Here is a 22,890-nt window from a genome sequence, read left to right on the forward strand (position 1 = left end):
ATGTCGCACAATCACATTCTTCGGTTTGTTCCCACTTTTATGAGGACAATGACTCCTTTCCTCAGCTCTTTATGAGTTCTAAAATATCTAGATTTTATGGTAATGGTAATATTATAAAAAGATAAAACCCTAATTAGTTATAGGAAATTCTTACGCGCATACTAATTATGGTTATTTTAATAATATTGTTAATAATTATTTAATAATTAAGAGAGTAAATCATATTTAAATTATATGAATAATTTAATTTATAAAAATAACTGGATAGTATTAAATATAAAAATAATCAAAAGGGAGTATACAAATATACACAATAAATTAAGTTTTTAATTAAATTTAAAAAAACTCATAAAAGATTTATTTTGTTTATGCTTTTATTTGTTTGCAGTTTTTTACTATATATTATTTAGGTGAATTGATTCAATAAGACTTAATATTTATATGGTAATGGTAATGAGTTGCACAGGGCACTAGCATTTACCTCTAGGCAGGCGTGCAATCACTATTTACATCTAGGAAATCAAACACTAACCCACTATTCACTCTTAATAGAAACAAAATATACATTTAACAAATTTATTTAATATAATTATGTTAAACTAATTATAATTTAACTAAAATTAAATTTAGTAAAAACATAATTTTAATTTATTAATTTGAATTTATTAAATTTTTATTTAGTTGAATTAATAAAATTTTCACTTTCCAATTTTTTTTTTTAAATATGGGCAGTATATTAAAAATAAAAATATACTTACATTTAACCTATTTCCATTTAAAACAGATCCTGGCTTAGGTCCATCACTGATTTAGTTCTGTGCTTGACCTCATTTTGGCTGCTAAACCAATCTTGAACAAGATAGGCGTGCATTTTATAGGTGTTCTTCAATCTGTGTTTAATTGTTAAAATTCTCTTTTGTATTATGAGTTTCAATCTAAAATTGTTAAGTCCAAATTCCAAAGCAACAGCATTAAGATTTGAACCTGCCTCCTATTTATATTTTAGATAATTTTATAATGTTATATAGGAATAAATTTAAATAATACTAAATTAGATACATAAGCAAAAACTAAGTTAGAAACAAGGATTTTATCATGAAAGTCTAATATAATTAAAAAAGCAAACATATAATTTTATCGCTAAAATTTAGAAAAAAAATTTATTGTTATTAATTTTTATTACAATTATTTAACCCCTAAATTTTATAAAACATAATTATTAAATTATTAAACTTTTAGAAATGTAACTATTCTTTTTTAGCTTTAGAAGTATAATTATTTAACCTCTATAATTAAAGCGAAGCATAACTCACATTTACTATAAAAGTTAAATAGTTACTTTTATAAAAATTTAATATTAAAAATTAATAGTGAAAAAGTTACATGTGAAAAATTAATAGTGAAAAGTTACATAATACCAACTAACTTTTGTAAGTAAACGTCAGAAGTCAAATTATCTATTCAGCTTTTTAAAAAAATTATAAAATTATATAGATTAAAATTAAGAAGTTAAAATAATAAAAATTTAATACCTCTGTTAATGAAAGGATGATACGCTTCCTGTGATATTTAAAATTGACAGTGAGATTTGAAAAAAATGATAGCAATATCCAATTCCATCTCAGTTCATCTATTTTATAAGATCATTCTTGAAAAATAATACAATTGTAAAAGCAAAAGTGTATAACAAGAATTTGTAAACAAAGCTTTTCCAGAATGTTTGCTCTCATAACTCATATTTTAGAGACATGAGGTTGTTTATGCAGGCCTACCAGAGTCAATGTTCATGTACAATCTCTCCTGCTTTTCTATCTTCAGTTGTAGACCTCTCTGGTCCAGTTCTTGTCAGCAGGACTGCACCTGGGGAATCCTCCTTGTGACCAACTTGGCTAGAGCCATTAGCAGCCTTTCTAAGAACTGCGTTCTTTTTGGCCTGCTTAGCCCAACCAACAAGACCCTCTTGAATATGTTCATCAAATATTGCTTTCTTAAATGAACTTCCCATCTACATTTTAACACACACACCAAAAAAAAAAAAATTCAATATGAATCATCCTTACCAAAATCAGAAGCTCCGGTGAAAGTCCGACTTACCTGTGTGACTATTGCATACAGTGGCAGTGTGCTATAGCTGCAGACGAACTGAATGAAAGCTCTGAAATATGTTGGCAGTAAAGTAGAGCATATAAGAGTGAATGCAATGCCTTATTTAATTTTTGTATAAAAAAGGAAGGTAATTTATAATAGTCTTGAAGTTTAATAAACCCAACTTACTCTCAGCCATTTTAACAACAAACAATTTAATTCTTAAGATTTTATTTTATTGAAAAAATAGTTCTTTTATTAAAATTCACTATTAGATTTTAAATTTGGCATTGAATTTAGGACTAAAAAAAAAAAAGCTTTTTTGAAAAAGCACCATTTAAATACTGTTTAAACAAAACAGTTTAGAAAACACTGTTTTGTTATTTTAGCGTTTTTATGACTAAATTATGTTAAAAAATAATTTTTAATAATTTTTTAATAATTTCTTTATAGTATTTTTAAGAAAGTGTTTTTCTGGATAGCATTTCCAACAGCAATACAAATAAGCCTTTAGTTATTTGAATTCTACTTTTTATAACCATTTAGTTTTTTTAGTTCTAATAATATTAAAATTCAGTCATTTAATTTTAATATTTATAATAATTTAGTATCTTTAATTTGATTTGATTTTCTTAATTTATAATTGACTAATGGTAAATTTAATAGAAATATTATCTTATTAATAACATAAAAACTCATAAACTAAATTATTTACTATTAAAACAGCAGAAACTAAGTCATAGATTTTATTATATTTCAGGGATTATATTGTAAGTTATCCAAAATAAAATAAAATTTGCCCTTACCCTATGATGAGTCTCGGAATGATATAGCCAACTTCTCCCATTATACATGAATCAAAGCCATATTGCACCTGAAACAGTTTTCAAGTGTTGCATAGAGTCAGCAAGCAGCATATACTGTCAAAAGTTGCCTGAGGCGATGGTGCTGAATCGATCCCTTACCCATATCCAGAAGAAAAATGCAAGTTCAAAAGAATTTTGGAATAGAATGATGTGGATCAAGACAAGGACAATCTTAGGACTGTGGAACCAGAAGTGATCATCAGAAGGTTGAACGACCAAGTCTCCTTCAACTGCTACATGTTTCTCAGCAACTTCATGGGCTAATTGTGTGATTATGTGCTCCAACTTAGTTCCCACTGCTAGTAGAAGCTGCAAAAATGAAAACCATACTCATATTACTAACTCTTCCTTTGATATTATTATTTTGTAAGAAAAGAATTTAAATGAATTCTTGTAAAATTATATTTCTTTTAAATTGAAAATTTTTTAAATTAAAAAAAGATTCTTTTATTCTAAATAAGAAAATTGTTAGAAAAGAAATCAATTGAGTTAAATTCTAGCTAAATTTTTAATTCCAAATGGAGGATAAATGAAATTCAATATAGACTTGTTTTAACATTAGCAACGCTATACAATCGAACAACTTACGATGAAGGGAACGAACGCAATCCAGAAATAGGTATGCCAACCTGCATAGTAAAATCAGATATAAAGCATCCTTATTATCTTTATGGAGCAAAACAGAACAGACAAGACATCCTTGTGGAAGAGGAAAATGTACCAGAAACATTCAGCAACAAGAAAACAACCACAAATATCCAAAGATACCAACTGCAATCGATGCGATTAAATTTTATAAGTTGATATTTACAAAGATGAATCACAATCGAAAGTAATTAGCTTTCTCCGTTAATAAATGAGACTATTGTCAGCATATTGAACATGACAAACCTTATTCCAACAACTTTCTTGAAGTCGGCTTCAAGAGCACGCATCATATACTTGTGAAAATTAAATTTTGGGTTTCCCCTGCAATGAGTCTATAGATTGAATTATTTAAAACTGAATAGACAAAAAAATAATTTAAAAAAATTTAGGACTTAAGATTCCAAAAGATTTTAAGAAGCTTGCATAAATATAGTTGCAGAAAACTTACCATAATGAAGCCCCATCGCAATGTGATGTAATCAGATTTGTTTACAGATGCGTAGAACTGCTTGAAGAATGAACGCTGAGAAACGAAAGAAAAATCATAAATATTGAGAGGTCTTGTTGCTCTTAATCTGTAATAATTTCACTAGGCAGCTTATGTAATTGGTTTAAACTTAGAAAAAAAAGTTGACTGACCACCCAAGCCATCAAGTAGAAGTTCTTCCCAATACCCCGAAACCGGTTCTTGATAAAATCATGATCTTGGACGTGTGTAACCTTTGAGCTTTTTGCTGCGTAAATGATATTTGCATAAGAAAAACTTAACAAAAAATAAAAGAAAAATTAATGGTTTAGTCTCTCAATTTTGAAAAATACATTACATAGTTTTTTGAGATTTTAAAAATTATACTAATTAATCATCCGTTAATTTTAACTACTAAGAATTAAAGAAAAATTTAAAATATCTTGAATACAGAAAGATTAATTAGTAGACATTTTTATAAAATTAAAAGACCAACAATAGATTTTTTCCTATCACAAAAATTAAATAATAAAACATCTAATAGTTAAAATTAATGGAAGAATAGTGAATTTTTTAATAGTATTTTTCAAAATCAAAGGGATAATTAATGAGTTTTTTCATAATAGACGAACTACTAGTAAATTTCCAAAAAAAAAAAAGAAACTGACTACTTAGAGAGAAGTATAGGAAGGCAGAAAATGATCAGTGATGACCGCTGGATTCCTTCATCCCGGTACAGGGCCTCGACCACAACCTAAAGCCCACAAAGTAAAGGCCCACGTACTTGGCACCCAAAGCAGGTCCGGCTCATCCAACTTCCAAGGCCGGGCTCGACCAAGCCTCCTCACCCAGATGGACTCAGTCCGCGCAAAACAGGCCCTTTCCTCTCTGGCCCAACTCTCGGCCCGACCCAGTATCCAGAATGATACTCACCAGACAGCCTGGCAGATCCGTTCGAACGTACGCACAGGGAGAATCAGAGGCCGTTACGCATGGGGCAGGCGCCTGATACCCTCGTACGCCCGAATCTGTATGGCAGAGACTCGTGGCCCAATCCTGGAGAGACCTTTACACGTCACCAGCAAGCAAGACGAAATGGATAAAAGGGGAGTCCCCTCCTCAGAATGTTTAAACTTTATTATTCAATACAAAAACCCTTGTAAAACCCTATTCTATTGGATCTCAGATCATCAATTGGCGCCGCCTGTGGGAAATGACAGAGATCTTTTCATCACCGGAGTTTTCACTCTTAAGGAAACCCACTGGGATCCACGATGGCCAATCATCAAGAAAGTAACCTTAACGTCCCAAATGACCTAAGCTCTGCCCAAGAGGGGCAACAATTCTCCTTTTCTAGTCCTACGGCATTAAACAACCAAACACCTGTTCCTCTTAGTCCCTCGCCAAGTTTGGCAGGGAACACTCCCGCTGTCACCTTGTCTAACCAAGATCTTCAAAACATGGCTCTCCAGTTACAGAATACAGCCCATTGGTTGGGACAGATAATGCAACAGAGAGGCCTCAACACCCCAGCAAATACACTCCCGGTTGTAGAGGAACCTCAGACCAATGACCCCCGACCTGCACCTGACCATCTTCAAACCAGCAGCCGCGATACTGAAGAAAGAGGGAGAAGAGCCGGCGAAGAGGAAGGACCGGAGGCCCGAATCCATGGGAGGAGGGCGAGAGAGATGATAGCAAATGAGGAGGTGGATAACTATTCCGCCGAAATAACCGGGTGGACGGGAACTGAAGCAGAGGAGGAGGAGTACCACCTGGAGAAAAAACTCAGCCCAGAAGACGAGAAGGTGGACCAAAAGTTGAAGAAACTGAGAGAACAGCTCCTCGCCGAGTTAGGTAAGAAAGACCAAAGCCAAACCTCTTTGCCTACTTCTTCCCCTTTCTCCAAGTGGGTGCAGCAAGAGACTGTCCCTAAGAAGTTTATGATGCCGTCAATGGCGGCTTATGATGGAACTGGTAACCCAAGGGAGCACGTCATGAACTATAAGACCTTCATGGAGTTGCAAACTCTATCTGATGCCTTAATGTGTAAAGTATTCCCAACGACGCTCTCGGGACTAGCGCGGGCGTGGTTCAACAGCCTTGAGGCCGGAAGTATCAGGAGTTTCGGAGACCCAGCCATTCACTTCATCAGTCGATTCATAGCCGGAGTGCCAGCGGAGAGGAAGACGAGCTACTTGGAGACAGTAAGGCAGAGAGAGGGTGAATCGCTCAGAGAGTATGTCGCTCGTTTCAATACGGAGGCCCTGTAGATTCCCGATCTTGATGAAGGAAGGGCGGTAGAGGCAATGCAAAAGGGAACGACCTCTGCCGAGTTCTTCGGTTCCTTGAGCAGGAAGCCTCCCACATCCCTGGCCGAGCTGATGCAGAGAGCGGAGAAGTATATAAGGCAGGATGACGCCTTAGTAACGAGCCGATTTGCCAAAAGGATGGCAGGAAAAGAAAAAGCCTTAGAGGAAAGGAGGACGGAGAAACATGAAAGGAAACACGGCAAGAGGCCCGAGCCGTACAAGCAGGCCTGGGAGCGAAGGGATCAAAGGCCTCCCCCTCCACGGGCCCTTGAGCCAAGGTTGCCTCCCCCTTGGGTCCCTGAGAAGCCAACTCCATTAAATGCGTCTAGAGCCGAGGTGCTCATGGCTGTCCAGGATAAGGATTTTCTCCAGTGGCCCAAACCTATGAAGTCGGAAGCAGATCATCGGAATCCTGACAAATACTGTCAATATCATCGGACGCATGGCCACGATACCAACAACTGCTTCCAGTTGATAGCAGAGATTGAGAGGTTGATAAAGAGGGGGCACCTAAAGAATTTTGTAAAGAAATCAGAGGGATAAAGGCCTCAGGCCAGCCCGGCGGTTCAGGCGCCGAGGAGAACAGGAGCGGGACCAGTAAATGATGGATCCAGTGGGACCATCAACATGATTGTAGGAGGCAGGAGGACGGATGGGCCGCAGAGGGAACAAGAGAAATCGGGAAGGAGAGACCAGCAGCACCGAGGTCATGCAGATCGTTGACCACTCTCCCATGACAATCACCTTCTCTTCAGAAGATGCTCAGGGTATTCAGATGCCCCATGATGACGCGCTCGTCATTGAAGCCGTCATTCACAATTATCGGGTAAAGAAGGTCTTAGTGGATGATGGGAGCAAAGTCAACTTGCTACCATACCGGGTTTTTCAGCAGATGGGAATTCCGGAAGAACAGTTGGTCCGAGACCAAGCACCAATCAAGGGGATTGAAGGAGTACCGGTGGTCGTAGAAGGGAAGGTGAAGCTGGCTCTCACCTTGGGTGAGGCACCCAGAACTCGTACTCACCACGAGGTATTTTTAGTGGTCAAACTTCCGTTAAGCTATAATGTGATCTTGGGGAGGCCTGCGCTGTTCAATTTCGAAGCTGTCACCAGTATCAGGTATTTGGCGCTCAAATTTCCAACAGAAGAAGGAGTGGGAATAGTCCGGGGCAGCCAGGAAGAGGCAAGAGCAGTATACTTAGCCACAGTAGTAGAACCAAGCTCCATTGGAGAGGCTCTTGACTCGGAAGTCCTAGAGGTTCGAGATGAGAAAACAGAGGCCAGGACAGAACCGGTGGGGGAGCTGGAGACCTTCCCTTTATCAGAAGCAGAGATAGAAAAGGTCTTTAGTCTCAACGCCGGCCTCACTAAAGAATAGAAAGCTGAAGTCATGGCCCTGATCCGAGGTCATGCGTCTAGTTTCGCTTGGAAGCCCTCCGACATGCCTGGAATTGACTCCACGGTAATGACACACAAGCTGAATGTACTCCCCGAAGCCAAGCCAGTAAAACAGAAGAAGAGAGTGGTAGGAAGAGAGAAGCAGCAGGCCACCAGGGAAGAGGTACAGAAACTTGAGGAGGCAGGCTTTATTAAGGAGGTTATGTACCCACAGTGGTTAGCAAATCCTGTATTAGTAAAAAAAGCCAATGGAAAATATAGGATGTGCATAGACTTTACTGACCTAAATAAGGCCTGCCCTAAAGATTGTTATCCACTTCCTGACATTAATAAAATGGTCGACTCTACGGCCGGTTTTGATTATATGTCTTCTTTGGATGCTATGTCTGGTTATCATCAAATCCCAATGGAAAGGTCGGATGAGGAAAAAACCTCGTTTATAACTGAAGATGGGACTTATTGCTACAGAGCTATGCCATTCGGATTGAGGAATGCCGGGGCAACGTACCAAAGATTGATGAATAAAATCTTCAAAAATCAGATTGGCAGGAATGTAGAAGTTTATGTAGATGATATGGTGGTCAAAAGCCCAAACTTCCAACAGCACATGGCAGACTTGAGGGAAGTATTCGGGGTATTAAACCAGTACAGAATGAAGTTGAACCCAGCAAAGTGTGCTTTCTTTATTCGAGGAGGAAAATTCCTGGGATTCATGGTAAGCGGAAAAGGCATCGAGTCTAATCCGGAGAAGGTGGAAGCCATATTGAATATGCCAGAGCCGACCTGTGTAAGGGACGTCCAGAGACTAACTGGGAGAGTAGTGGCGCTCAACCGATTCATGTCAAGATCGGCAGAAAAGTGCTTGCCGTTCTTCCAAAAGTTGAGGAAAGTACCGAACTTCGAGTGGACGGAAGATTGCAAAAAAGCCTTCGCAGAGCTTAAGAAATATCTTAGCTCGCCCCATGTACTCAGCAGCCCTGTAAAAGGAGAGGAACTTCTGATATACTTGGCGGCCTCAGAACAAGCAGTCAGCGCAGTATTAGTGAGGGTGGAAGAGGGGGAGCAGAAACCCGTCTTTTACGTCAGCAAAGTACTCCGAGATACCGAGGTCAGATACTCAAACATTGAAAAAATGGCTTACGCCCTATTGCTAGCAGTTCAGAAATTCAAGGTTTACTTAGAGGGCCACCAAGGAGTTGTGATGACAGATCAACCCTTAAAGAAGATTCTACGCAGGCCGGAAACTTCAGGTCGGATGTTGGCTTGGTCCGTCGAGATCAACCCTTACTGTCTAGAATATCGACCCAGGACAGCTATAAAATCCCAAGCTTTGGCTGACTTCATAGCAAAGTGCTCATTCAACGAGGTGCAGGGAGGATCATCCTCAGGGACAGCAAGACAACAATGTGAGGGGGAGCCTCATCCAGAATTTAACTGGAAGCTGTATGTAGACGGAGCATCAAGCACTGAGGGCAATGGTGCCGGAATAATGCTCAAGGGGCCAGAGGAGTTTAAGGTGTGTTACGCCCTACGTCTAGAGTTCAAAGCCTCGAATAATGTAGCAGAATATGAAGCCCTGGTGAATGGAATGTTGGTAGCTTTGGAGGTAGGGGTAACCGACCTCGAGGTGAATAGCGACTCTCAGCTAGTGATCAACCAGGTGACGGGAGTATATCAGGCTAGAGACCCCGTTATGCAGAACTACCTTGATAAAGTAAAAACTTTGGAAGCCGAGCTCATGGGTTGAGGAGTAACCATCAGGTTTCAAAGAATACCCCGAGAGGAAAATAAGGAAGCAGATCTGCTCAGCCGATTATCCAAAGAAGAACTGGAACAGCTTTCCGATGAAGTATACATACAACAGGTCCATACACCCGCTTTTAATAAAACTAACGCGATATTGCAGGTAGAACAAAGCCCAACTTGGATGACCCCATACCTGAGATACTTGGAAAAGGGCGAGCTCCCCGAAGATAAAGATGAAGCCAGAAAGATAGCAGCTCGTGCCGCTAACTACCAAGCAATAAGGGGGACCTTATACAGAAAAGGAAAATCCAGTCCATGGCTCCGATGTGTGAGCCCGGAAGAGGCTACAAAGGTAATGGAAGAGATACATAGAGGCCTGTGTGGAGCCCACGAGGGAGCAGGAATATTGGCCAACAAAGTATTCAGGCAAGGATACTATTGGCCCACTGTTAAAAAAGAAGCAGAAGAGTTTGTCCGGAAGTGTGACGTATGTCAGAGATTTGCTAATGCCATCAGAACCCCTGCCACTCCTCAAGCAAGCATATCCAGTCCATGGCCTTTCTCACAATGGGGAATCGATATCCTGGGACCGTTCCCCAAGACCACGGGGCAAAGGAAATTCGTAGTGGTGGCTGTAGAATACTTTTCAAAATGGCCAGAGGCAGAAGCGATTGCCACAATCACAGCTCGCAAGATGATAGATTTCGTGTGGGGGCATATCATCTGTAGATTCGGCATACCTAGAGTGCTTATCTCAGACAATGGCAGACAATTTGACTGCAGTACCTTCAGAGCCTTCACGACGAATATGGGCATATGGCACAAATTCTCCTCTGTGGCCCATCCTTAAACTAATGGCCAAACAGAAGTCACTAACAGAGCTATCCTCCAAGGGTTAAAGAAACAGCTAGATGGTGAAAAGGAGAATTGGACTGAAGAACTCAACAGTATCCTGTGGGCACTTCGAACCACTCCCAGAGCACCCACTCAAGAAACACCCTTTGCACTTGCTTATGGCACAGAGGCCGTAGTCCCAGTCGAGTTGCAGATTCCCACTCACCGAGTCCAATTCGTTAGTGAAGACACTAATGGGGAAAAGTTAAGAAACAACCTAGATGCTCTTGAAGAAGTTAGGGAAGAAGCCCAAATCCGAACTGCTGCTTATCAACAACGGGCAGCACGATATTACAACCAAAAGGTTAGAGAGAGAAGCTTGAAAGTGGGAGACCTGGCCTTGAGAAACCTAGAAGCTACAGGGAAAAGAGCGGCCGCGGGCAAGTTAGCACCGACCTGGGAAGGTCCATTCAGGGTAACAAAAGTGGTCAAGCCAGGGGTATACCGGATCGAAGATATGCAAGGAAACCTTGAGCCCCACGCTTGGAACATCCAGCACTTAAAGAGGTATTTCCCTTAATATATTTGTAAAGAAAAACATTGTATTCTGACACACATGAGTGAATAAAATTGTTTATACAATGTGATTATCTTTGTGAATAATACTCCTCCGTGAAAAAGAACGAATAGGGCTCAGAAAGACCCCTGGAAAAACAAGACCTCAGTTAGACACAAAACCAGCTGAGATGACAAAGCGACAGTAAGGCCAATGTGCCTGAATATTGTGCAAAACCTCAAGAAGGTACAAAAATAACCAGGATCCCGTAAGATCTCCTGGCGCAAAAGCAACCGGCGGGGCCCCGAGGTCACCCCGGAACAAAATAATCAGGATCCCGTAAGATCTCCTGAAGCAAAAAGCAGCCGGCGGGGCCCCGAGGTCACCCCGGAACAAAAATGACCAGGATCCCGTAAGATCTCCTGACGCAAAAGCAACCGGCGGGGCCCCGAGGTCACCCCGGAACAAAATAATCAGGATCCCGTAAGATCTCCTGAAGCAAAAAGCAGCCGGCGGGGCCCCGAGGTCACCCCGAAACAAAAATAACCAGGATCCCGTAAGATCTCCTAGCGCAAAAGCAACCGGCGGGGCCCCGAGGTCACCCCGGAACAAAAATGACCAGGATCCCATAAGATCTCCTGACGCAAAAGCAACCGGCGGGGCCCCGAGGTCACCCCGGAACAAAAATAATCAGGATCCCGTAAGATCTCCTGAAGCAAAAAGCAAATGGCGGGGCCCCGAGGTCACCCCGGAACAAAAATGACCAGGATCCCATAAGATCTCCTGACGCAAAAGCTACCGGCGGGGCCCCGAGGTCACCCCGGAACAAAAATAACCAGAATTCCGTAAGATCTCCTGGCGCAAAAGCAACCGGCGGGGCCCCGAGGTCACCCCGGAACAAAACGATCAGGATCCCGTAAGATCTCCTGAAGCAAAAGGCAGCCGGCGGGGCCCCGAGGTCACCCCGGAGCAAAAATGGCCGGTGAGGACCTTAAAGGACCTCCCAGAGCATGAAAACCGGGATCCCCTAAGAACTCCCGAAAAAACAAAACAAAAACGGTCGGTGAAGGTCCCAAAAACCTCCCGAAGTAAAAACTTCTCATATCATATGCAGGGACAACTTATAAAAATACTGTTCCAACTTCACAAAAAAGAAGAACTCAAAGCTATCAAGCAAAAATCAGATTCCGACCTCCCAAAGGGGTTCCGACCTCTTGAAAAGGTTCAGGGCATAACAGGACTGCTAATACTTAAAGCTGGGGTAAGAAGAAAAGGCCGAGCCCCAGTTCGGATAGTCCCGTACCCTAACGCTCGAAGTATAAAGGCCGAGCGAAAAGCCGAGCTCCCTCTATAAAAAGGCTCATAAACGAAGAAACCAGCAGGAAGATAAATGAAGGTAAAAAGGCTATACTCAAAGCCCAAATCAGTTTGTCTGGAACAGACATCCGAAGTCACAACCAAGAAGAAAGGGTTAAAAACAGAAAAATAGACATTTTAGTCGCCATTAAAAGATATGAGACTTGATCTCTCAGACAAATAGCTAAGAACTGAGCTCACAACTTAAGACTGATTCAGTGGGGAAAAAGCTTATGAATGAGAATACGTAGTGTAAATATTACAAGTATGAAAAGCAGAGATAAATACGAAGAACAAGAATAATTCAAGGAAAAAGGAATCAAAGTTTCATTAAAATAGCTATTACAATTTATTTTCGGACGAGGTGGAAGGAAAAATAGTCCTTAAAGGACTCACATCTGTGAGAACATCCTCGCCTACACTATCTTTATTTACAACTACATCTGGAGGAAGCACGACCTCCTTTGGATCAGGCCTCTCAACAGGGGCAATCTCTGACCCTAGGTGGGGGTCCTCCTTCTCAGAATTAGGATTATCTCCCTCTGACCCAAGAACTTCCTCGTCCTCCCCCTCCGGGTCGGATTCTTCTAAAGAAGACACAGATGGCCGCCGGCCGGCGACGCGACAATCCCCTCTGGGCATAGGGAAATCATCTTTCCCATATAATACAGGCTCGCCATCCGAGTCCACTTCGGGCTTACGAAGCTTTTCCAAAGGAATATCAGGAGCTTGTCTAGCTTCCCTTAAACCACGATTATAACCAGTCACGTACATACGGAAGGCTTTCTTAAAAATGGCCGACCCCATCTCAGCGGAAGCTCTATATTCATCAAGATGTGCTTCACAAGCCTCAGCTACAAACGCCTTCAATTCAGAGTAATCTTTGTAGTCCTGAAGGTGAACCTCACAGGCCTGATCGATCTTCCTCTTCAGTTCATCAGACTCCTCATACTCCGCTATACATTGCTCACGCTCTAGCTGAGCCCTGTCCTCAACATGTTTTACTACCTTGAGCAGGGCTGAACACTTACGTTCCAAGGTCCTGACTTCATGGTTGAGCTGTTGGTGGCGAAGGTTAAACTCTTCAGCCGACGAAGCCAGGTCCCTGATACGATCAGAGCTCGTACTCAGATCCTGCTCAAGGACCTCCACCCGAGCTAGGGCCTCTTCCTTCTGAGCTTTCACCTCCTCCAGGTGAACCTGCAGTCCTTCAGAATCAGCCTTTAAGGCCTCATATTGACGCTGGATCTCAGTTTTCTGGCTCACAGCCTCATCTCTCTCTCGAAGGGCCCCCGTCATAGAGGACAGCTGCTTCAAAACTTCTGCACAACGAGCCTCCACGGCAGCTGCTCTCTCATCAGACTCCTTGAGAACCTTGCGAGTATGAGACAGCTCTGCTTCTAAAGACTTGGTGTGCTCTGCTGTCTCAGCTGCCTTCTCCTCAGCCTTTTTAATGACGTCCAGCACAGAGTGCAATTCTGCCTGGAGGGACTGGGTATGCTCCCGAGCTGCTGCAAGGTTACCCCTGGCGTCACTAGTTGCAGACAAATTTTCATCCAAACGTGCCTCTTCAATCTGACGGTCTACAGACTCCCGAAAGGAGCGATCACGAACATCCACCTCCATAAAAAGCCCCGTCACCTAGTGTGGAATAACAATCGTCAAGAGAAAGAAATAAAGCAAACTAAAAGAGAAGTAGAAAAGTAATTTACCATCAGAAGCATCTCCCTAATCGTCGATCCGAGCTCCTCACGAGAGCGAGACCGGAAGGACACTTGTTCCTTGGTAGAACTGGCTAAGAGACCAGTCAGAGCAAGAAGACGCAGATCCGAGGCCTCGGTAATTCCACCGAACATTCGCTCTCTAAGGAGTTCGGCAACAGCACTGGCCGGAGATTCAGAGGTAACGTCCGATGCGTTTAGAACGTTGTCAGAAGAAGACAACAAAGGCACAGCAGGAATACCTTTCTCCTTCCCAATAGGAGGAAGAGCTGGAGAAGATCCTGTGGCGGCCCTGGATTTCTTTCGAGCAGGAGATGGGGAAGACGTTCCAGAAGGGGTTGGGCGCTTATCCCCGGTCTTTAGTGGAATGCCTTCAGATCCCTCAGGCCTAGTCCCCACAGAGGCAGGGGCATCTTGGGAAGGAACATCTGGGATTTGGTCCTCTATGAGGATGATCTCCATCCCTGTCCCAGAGGCCTCCTTGTCTTCAGTAACGGGGGACTTAGATTTTCCTCCTGACACCCCTTCAGGAGAATGGACAAGACCCGACTCCACTTGTTCAACGACTTGGGTCTGCTCCACAATGGCTAGGGAGGCTCCCCTCACGCCCTCTGAGGAAGCTGAAGTAGATTTAGACCCTTCAGCGGGCTTAAAAGTTGAGCTCGATCCACCACGGCTAGATGGCCGAGTGATTTGGCGCCGCGAGAGCTTGGTTTAGAAGCTCGAGAAGAAGCCTTGGCAGGCGGTCAGTTAACCTTTTTGGAGGAAACAGCTTGAACCACCTCCGCAGCAGCCTCAGACACCGAACGCCCAGCCGAAAAAGCGTCGAAAACTGCGTGCATATTATCCCGAGACAGGACAAAGTTCTTGGGGAGCTTGATTTCATCCATTTTAACCTCAGAAGTTGCAAAAAACACGAAATTATAAAGAGTCAGCATACTTTCTGATATCATGAGCAAAGAAGAAACAGAATCGTTGGACAAAGTAATATACCCGTGTCCCGAATATCCCTAAGATTAGACACGAACATACACTTCTCGACGTCATACTTCCTTTCAACGGAAGTCAGTCGAAGCAACCCCACCTGCTCAATAAGGCTCAATTGGGGCAGCTCGTTGCAACCCGGATGGACCTCCTCCCAACTTAGATCCACATCCCACGATCGGGCGGACTCTAATTTCAGCTCCGCCACAAGGAAATTCTCTACCCATCCCTTTATGGAATCCTTGTAGCCCGTGAAAAGAGACAACCCACTACGGGGGGAAAAGTAACAAAAATTCTGAACTGCCCTAACCAGACGGAAAAAAGTGACAAACAGACACGCTGTGGGGGTAAAACCCCAACTCAGGCAGATAGACTCAAAACAGGACAGAAACAAAATAGAATTTGGGGATAACATCCGAGGGGTTACCCCGAAATACTCGAAAACCTCAATAAAGAAAGGGGTAAAAGGAAACGATAGACCGAAATCCCTCTGTTTGAGAAAGAACACTATACAGCGACCCCTTTGGGGATCAATCAAACCAGGAGGAGGAGGGTTAGGAAGGACTATCCTTTCGTTTTGAAAAGGCGCTCGAATGAGATACAAAGGAGTATCTAAGAGCCTCTGGGAAATGTGCTTAGTTATGTTGGAAGAAGTAATATGCGACCTAATATTAACGACATCGGGGAGCTTTGGACCCTCCATAGAAGAGCAAAGAAGCGTACCTGAAAGCACAATAAGATGGAAGAAATAGAAGAAGTTGCAGGAAAACAGAGAGCAGAAGAGAGCGAGTTTCTTCAGAAGACAAGGAGAATTCGAAGGGAAAGGCAATAATGAGATGAAACGTTGTTCTGAGCAGTTTTGTCTTGGAGCGGCGCGATCATTAATTGCTCTCGAAGTTTACCCTCTCAACGGTTAGATAATAACCGGCGAGAAGGTAAAGGGGCAAGGAGATGACCGCTGGGCTTCTCCACCCCTACAAAGGGCCAGGCCCACGACAATAGCCCATCAGCCGAAGGCCCACACGCTATTCGCATAAAACAAACTCAAGTTGTCAAAACCTTAAAACCGAGCTCCAGTCGAATCTCTCAGGACGACCTGACACGCAAAATGCACATCATCACCGCTCAGGCAGTAAAAACTAAGGAAAAAGAGTAAGTCATAGAAAGACCCAAGGAGACAAACAGGGGGAAGCATGATAAAGGTCAGACCAGCCTATCACCTAAGAAGGATCATCATTAAGCAAAGGCCAGGAGCCCAGAACGAAGTGATGAAGACGTCTCGGAATCTTACAAAGTTATGGGTCAGAAGCTCAACCTTTTTGATTAAAAGCAAAGCTCATAGGTCAGTCAGTTCAGCTCGGAAAAAGTAAAATCGAAAGCTAAGAAAACTTAGAGCTCGGATCATTGAACACAGACAGAGCTCACAAGTCGGATAGTCCAGCTCGAAAACAGAAAAGTGAAAGTTATGGATCAGAAGCTCAACCCTTTGGTTAAAAGCAGAGCTCGGAGGTCGGATTAGTCTCGCTTGGACAAAGTAAACCGAAAGCAAGCTCGCAGGTCGGTCGGTACAGCTCGGAAAGAGTAAAGTAAAAACTCAGACTGGCTAAATGGATTCCAGGTCGGATCAGAGAAAACCACGAAGAAAAAAAGTCATCTCATGCATAATAAAGAACAGTTCGGATATGAACGAAAAAACGAAAGTTTCATTACAGCGCGTTACAAATACCCACATTACAGAACAAAAAGCTATCCTTAGAGGATTTACATGACCAGATACATCGTCTACGTTTACAACACTATCACCTATCACTATCCTAGTCTTCGACACAGAGGAACTCTTGAATACGAGAAACGAGCTCAGTAGGTCGGCCGAACCCTGCGTCGTTATTATAGGAGAACTGAACAAGTTGATTCCCATAAGCATTTCTCACTGTTCCCCTATGGACAAACATTCGGTTGCCCAAATGTGATGCGCGGTACATTCGAACAAGCTCAGATATTATATGCTGTCCGGATGTCGCGCATGAAAAACATAAGTCTTCGAGTTACGGCCTCAAGAAGATCACAGAGCATATATTCAAAGGCATCGCCGAAAGCTTGACTGAGTGCAGCAGATCTCAGCCTTTCATAATACGGGTACTTCACACCAGAGGGGGTAATAAATTGATCATTTTCGCCACTTCCATTTATATCAAAAGCGGACAACATGGACATCGGAAAAATTTCCTTCTTGAAGGAAGATAAAGTCAAAACAGACCTCCCAGCAGCCCATAGCCTCTTTGGAGCCCGAACAACAACCAAAGGGGGAGGCCAGCCAGACGATCTGGGTAAAACAGTTTCAACGACCTGCCGAATGACTCCACCCACCAACCGCCCTGCTAGAAGGACCTCAGAAGCAACATTCAGACTCCCTCGAGGTAATATCAGATTTTCAAGAGTTTTAGACTGATCCATCTTTATCTCAGGTACTGCAAAAAGTTCCAAACAAAGAAGTCAGGATAATCTTTTGAAAGCAAGGTTAAAGCAAATCCCTGGGGCAGCAAAGCAATGAAGCCTCCGGCTCACCTTAATTTGTGTGAAGAAAACGTCAAATACATCTTTTGCGGAAAAAACATGAGAATCTCGCTGGAAGGAAAGACTCCTTTTCTCCGACAAAGGGCCTAGAAGTGAAGAAGAGTCCACACTGATATATACTCGAAATCTGAAGTCTTAGCACAAAGTAACTCTAGACTCTAAGACCACAATGTCAGGATCTTTAACAGATATTTATGGAAAAGGAAAAAGAAGCGCGTCTAGGCAATAATGACAAGAAAGTAAAGAAGAGCAGAGCATTTGAGAGGTAAGGAAAGGCCAGAAAGGGAAAGAGGCAGATAGAATTCAAGAAATGAGGAATGACAAAAAGATGAAAGGGAGTTATGAAGGCATCTGTACGCGAACAGACGCGGTCATAATGGTTCTCGACATTCACCCCCTCGGTAGTCAGAGCAATAATTACCGAGAAGGTGAAGGGGCAATTGATGACCGCTGGATTCCTTCATCTCGGTCTAGGGCCTCGACCACAACCTAAAGCCCACAAAGTAAAGGCCCACGTACTTGGCACCCAAAGCAGGTCCGGCTCATCCAACTTCCAAGGCCGGGCTCGACCAAGCCTCCTCACCCAGATGGACTCAGTCCGCGCAAAACAGGCCCTTTCCTCTCTGGCCCAACTCTCGGCCCGACCCAGTATCCAAAATGATACTCACCAGACAGCCTGGCAGATCCGTTCGAACGTACGCACAGGGAGAATCAGAGGCCGTTACGCATGGGGCAGGCGCCTGATACCCTCGTACGCCCGAATCTGTATGGCAGAGACGCGTGGCCCAATCCTGGAGAGACCTTTACACGTCACCAGCAAGCAAGACGAAATGGATAAAAGGGGAGTCCCCTCCTCAGAATGTTTAAACTTTATTATTCAATACAAAAACCCTTGTAAAATCCTATTCTATTGGATCTCAAATCATCAATCAGGAACCATCATAAATATTTGTAGAATTCAACTGCTAATAAGCTTTACCTTCTTCAATATCATACTCCTTATTTGAGACAGATTCCTCCCAGTGCTTCCATTGTCTTATCTACATCAAAAAGAGTGTTTAATGAGATATTGAAACAAAGTTTCAGAAGAAAAAAGATTGACAGAAACTCCAGATGATATGGATAATGTAAATTATCTAAGCCAAAGCGGCAAAAAGAATTTGACATTTACCTTTGCACTTCCGAAAAGAATGGTTAGAGCACAGAAAGCCACGTGCACACAAGCTAGAACAAAGATAAATATATGAAGATGATGCAATGCAGTCGTAGACAAAATTGGAACCTTTCCCTGAAAAGTGACAAAGAAAAGAAAATGCATTTTCACAATTTGATAATGAAGGAGAGCTTAATTATTTACATATTTAAATGGTTATGCAATCCTAGATGACCAACTTGGTAATTAAATCAAATCTCTTTTCTAATGAATCTAAAATATTCAAATGGCTTGTATTACTTCTTGTGCATGATCTTGATAAATTAAGCTAATAAATTCTACAGAGAGGAAGTATCATTTACTGATAACCTTTAAATATTTGAGCATTAAGTACTGCAGAAGAATGCATTAAATTCTGAAGGAGTCTCCCTCCAAGATATAAAGCATATAAGTCAATTTTTAGCATTCAGATCTAAACTGCTGAATAGCAACATGTTCATTGAAGCTTTTTCAATCTCTACCAAATAATTTAATAATGATATCCTGGAAGATTTCAGCTTCTTTTCAGGTAGTTCACATAATGAAAAGAAAGTTATATGAAAATGCCCACATACCAAAATTTCAAGTTGTTTCTCTAATTTGGTATGAAATTCAAAGCATGTGTAGGACAAGGGAAACTTAATCTAAGCATGTGAAGTTGTGGTCTGAACGTTCTTAAAGATGCATTTATTTTATTTAATATATATATATTCTTAATTTCATGACATGTCTGTGGGGGGGTTTTATTAATCCAAAGTCAATGCCAAGAGCCTTTCAAGTTTCAACCCAACAACTGTTATATATCCTAAATTCTTTCAGTTCAGCCATGGAAGATAGTTTATTTTGAGAAAATTATTATTTGATCCATAAAACTAGTGAAATTTATAGGTAGTTTATCGATTTTGAAAATTATATTTAAAAGTTAATAAAATTTTAAAAAGTATATTAATTAATTATTTTATTAATTTTAATAATTAAATATTATTAAAAAATTTAAAATAATAGATAATTTTATAAATATGAGAATTAATTAATCGATTTTTTTATATCACAGAATAATAAAATATTTAATAAATAAAATTAATTTTTTAAAAAAATTTTATATATTTTTTAAAATTAAAAAATTAAATCTAACCACTTTAGATATATTATTAAAAATAAAATAATAATTTTTTTAATATATTTTTGTATTGTCATTGATAAGACAGCCTAATGATGGGTGGACACCCATGATCTTAGTCAATAACTCTACCAAAACCTAAAGTCCTCATTACACACTTCTAAGCGGGAATTCTAGGACACTCATTCCTCTTGCAACTACCCATCAATCAAGCTTCTGTGATCCCTCCATTGGCCCCATTTCATTGACTTATTGGGATTTCTGCATTCTCATACAACCAATCAAATCAAATAGCTTTTGCAACAGACTCCCGAGTAAACATTTTATCGAATAACTAGCTCGTAATTGAAAAAGGCATGGAGATTTTAATTTTTAACCCTTGGTTCCCCCAGGTTAACAAAGAAGCATTAATTACCTTGTCGCATTTAGACTTGGCGTCAGAGGGCTCAGCTAGAAGGCGGCGAACCGACCCACCAGGGAAAGAGAAGAAGGTCTGAAAATGGGAAGAACCAGTGGCCTCTGGCTTTTTCTTGCAAGGTAGCAATTTATTAGCTAAATCCTCTGAGATGCAGAATGAGGTAATCTTGTCTTGGAACACTGTCAGTAGCAGTGATATGAACCCCAAAATCATCAATTCTGCATCATCATCCAATGAAAGAGCCAAAAATAAACATAATTAGTAAAAATGTACACAATACAAAAACATGGTTAGAAATCCAAATACCTTCTTTGATCTTCTGCAAAGCTTCAAAGAGGGGTTTCTGGTTTTTCTTCTTCAAGAACTGCAAATCAAAACCATTCAATCAAATCCCACTAACCAGTACACAAGAAAAAGGAAAAACATCTATATGTGTATACCTTGCCGAGGTAGTGAAGAAACCTTTCAAGAGCAAGAGATATGATCACAAAAACAGTGCAAACAACAGCAACCACCCACGTAGGAGTATACTCCAAGGTTGTTCCTCCTTCTGCCATCTCTGTCTGAAACTAATCTCTCTTTCCTTGGTTTCTTCAATGCTTGTCTCGGCTGTAGAATGGTGTATATAATTATATATAATGAAGATGATAAAAGAAATGAAAGTCCATGCAAAATGTTGATTCAGTCGTTCTAAATATGCATTATTTTATTACGGTAGCTGGTGGTGGAGCTTATATATGGTGATGATGTGGTGTTAACAGAGAGCACAGACAAAGAAAAGAAATTGAGAGATTTTACCAATTAGTGGAAAGCGCGTTACCGGACTCTACAATAATTGTTCCAATGTTGTACTGATATGGTGGTTTTATAGTTAAATATTTATATTAAATATTAAATAAAATTAATTAATATATGTATAATATTACATAAATACAAATATAAATATAAACTTTAATATAAAAAGTTTAGCGACAAATATCTCTCACTAATCATTTTAGCAAAAAAACATAAATTTAATGAATTAAATCGGTGTAAAAAAATATTTTTCATATATTAAAAATTAAGAAAGTAATATAATAAGCGAATTTAAAAGTATTTAAATTTTAATAATTTACGTTTTGAGGATAGGTGTGGTGCACTATTTTTTTTATGTGATCATATAACTAGAAATTTTTATAACTAATACTAAATTTATTTTTTTAACTTTATGAATTTTTGTATATATATTTAAAAATAATTACTTACAAACTGTACTATATTTTAAATTTCAAATAATATTACTAATAATAAAATAAAATAAAAACTGAAAGTACAAGATATATTTAGTCAATTTAAATAGTTTCATTAATTTTAATATATTAATTTTTACTTATAATAATCAAAATTTAATAATGTTAAATTAAAACACCAACATAAAAAAGTATAAAATTTTTGTTATAAGAGTAAATAATATTTTTATTATATTAAAATAAAATTGTAAACAAAATAATGTTCAATAAAAAATTTATATATGATGAAAAATTAATTACATATTTCAAACTATAGAAAATCAATAATTTTAAGTAATACAAAATATAAATTATTAATTTTAAAATTTTTATTACATTATGATAAAGTTAACCAATAAATTACTGCTTTTTTCACCTATTCTATCCTATGATTAGAGTATAATAAGTTTCTTTAAAAATATATTAATAATTATTTCATTAAATAAAAAATATTAGTGAATGTAATAAAAAAAATTGATATACTATTTATCATATTTATATAGCTAATTGGTGAAATCAGATTCAATTTTTATATTATTTTATATTTTAATTTAAATTTTGGACGAATTGATCAACCATTACTTTTTAATAATTTTAATAATTTTTAAAAAATAAAATGTAAAAATTCAAATATCATACTTTAGTTATTTATTACTTTTTAAATATAAATTAATTTATATATAAAAATAATATTAAACTCACTTAATTATAATTAATTAATATATTTATTTCTAAAAAAAAATAACTCAATTGTTAAATATGTCTTCACACTTTCAATTGTAATTAAATTTTATTTTGTAGTAATAAGTATGAAAATTTTGTAACGAATATGTTATTTAACCAAACAAAACATCATCAATAAAAATTGGATCCTATAAAATTAATACCAACCAAATTTTTAACTAAATTTATTATCCATAAAATACTTCAAAAATAATAGTATATATAAAATAACCCCAAATACATCTAAAATAGCAGCGTATTAAAATGAATTGTTAGAAAGCTGGAGAGTTACATATTCAAGATATATATTTTTTAACTAAACTTATATTACAATAGGTTGGACTTTGTCAGTGTGAATCTATTAGTAATTTAATCTTCCCCTTTGAATTAGTAATTTGGTCATTATCAAATTATTGATTCGTTCAATAAATTTTAGTTTATTCCTTTTATTAATTATACTATGATCTTATTGAGAACATTTTATATTATTTTTTAAAATTCATTCGACTCATATAATTTTTATTTTTGAAAATGAATATGATTAATATTCTTAAAAAATTTTAATTTTTATTATAATTTTAAAAATGAATATGATTAACTCTCATATTTTCATTAAAATTCTT

At 39.3% G+C, this 22,890-nt stretch overlaps 1 protein-coding gene across 2 annotated transcripts; it reads right to left on the reverse strand.

Moving 5' to 3' along the window:
- Positions 1 to 1,587: 1,587 nt before the first annotated feature.
- On the reverse strand, positions 1,588 to 21,101 carry LOC110614805 (MLO-like protein 1). 2 transcript variants are annotated; one of them, XM_021756468.2, is made up of 15 exons: positions 21,075 to 21,101; positions 20,717 to 20,885; positions 20,583 to 20,640; positions 20,274 to 20,494; positions 18,718 to 18,834; positions 18,526 to 18,586; positions 4,239 to 4,333; positions 4,048 to 4,122; positions 3,843 to 3,931; positions 3,673 to 3,722; positions 3,540 to 3,580; positions 3,051 to 3,260; positions 2,892 to 2,959; positions 2,095 to 2,155; positions 1,588 to 2,005 (listed from the first exon to the last, which is right to left on the reverse strand). In XM_021756468.2, the coding sequence occupies exons 2-15, from the start codon at positions 20,831 to 20,833 to the stop codon at positions 1,778 to 1,780; spliced, it is 1,491 nt and encodes a 496-aa protein (XP_021612160.1). In that variant the 5' UTR covers positions 20,834 to 20,885; positions 21,075 to 21,101; the 3' UTR covers positions 1,588 to 1,777. The 2 variants fall into 2 exon arrangements, with proteins under 2 accessions (XP_021612160.1, XP_043812390.1); XM_043956455.1 differs by lacking the exon at positions 21,075 to 21,101 and having other exon boundaries at positions 20,717 to 21,025.
- Between the last annotated feature and the right edge of the window lie 1,789 nt (positions 21,102 to 22,890).

The sequence above is a fragment of the Manihot esculenta genome, chromosome 5, assembly GCF_001659605.2.
Source record: "Manihot esculenta cultivar AM560-2 chromosome 5, M.esculenta_v8, whole genome shotgun sequence".
Taxonomy (NCBI): domain Eukaryota; kingdom Viridiplantae; phylum Streptophyta; class Magnoliopsida; order Malpighiales; family Euphorbiaceae; genus Manihot; species Manihot esculenta.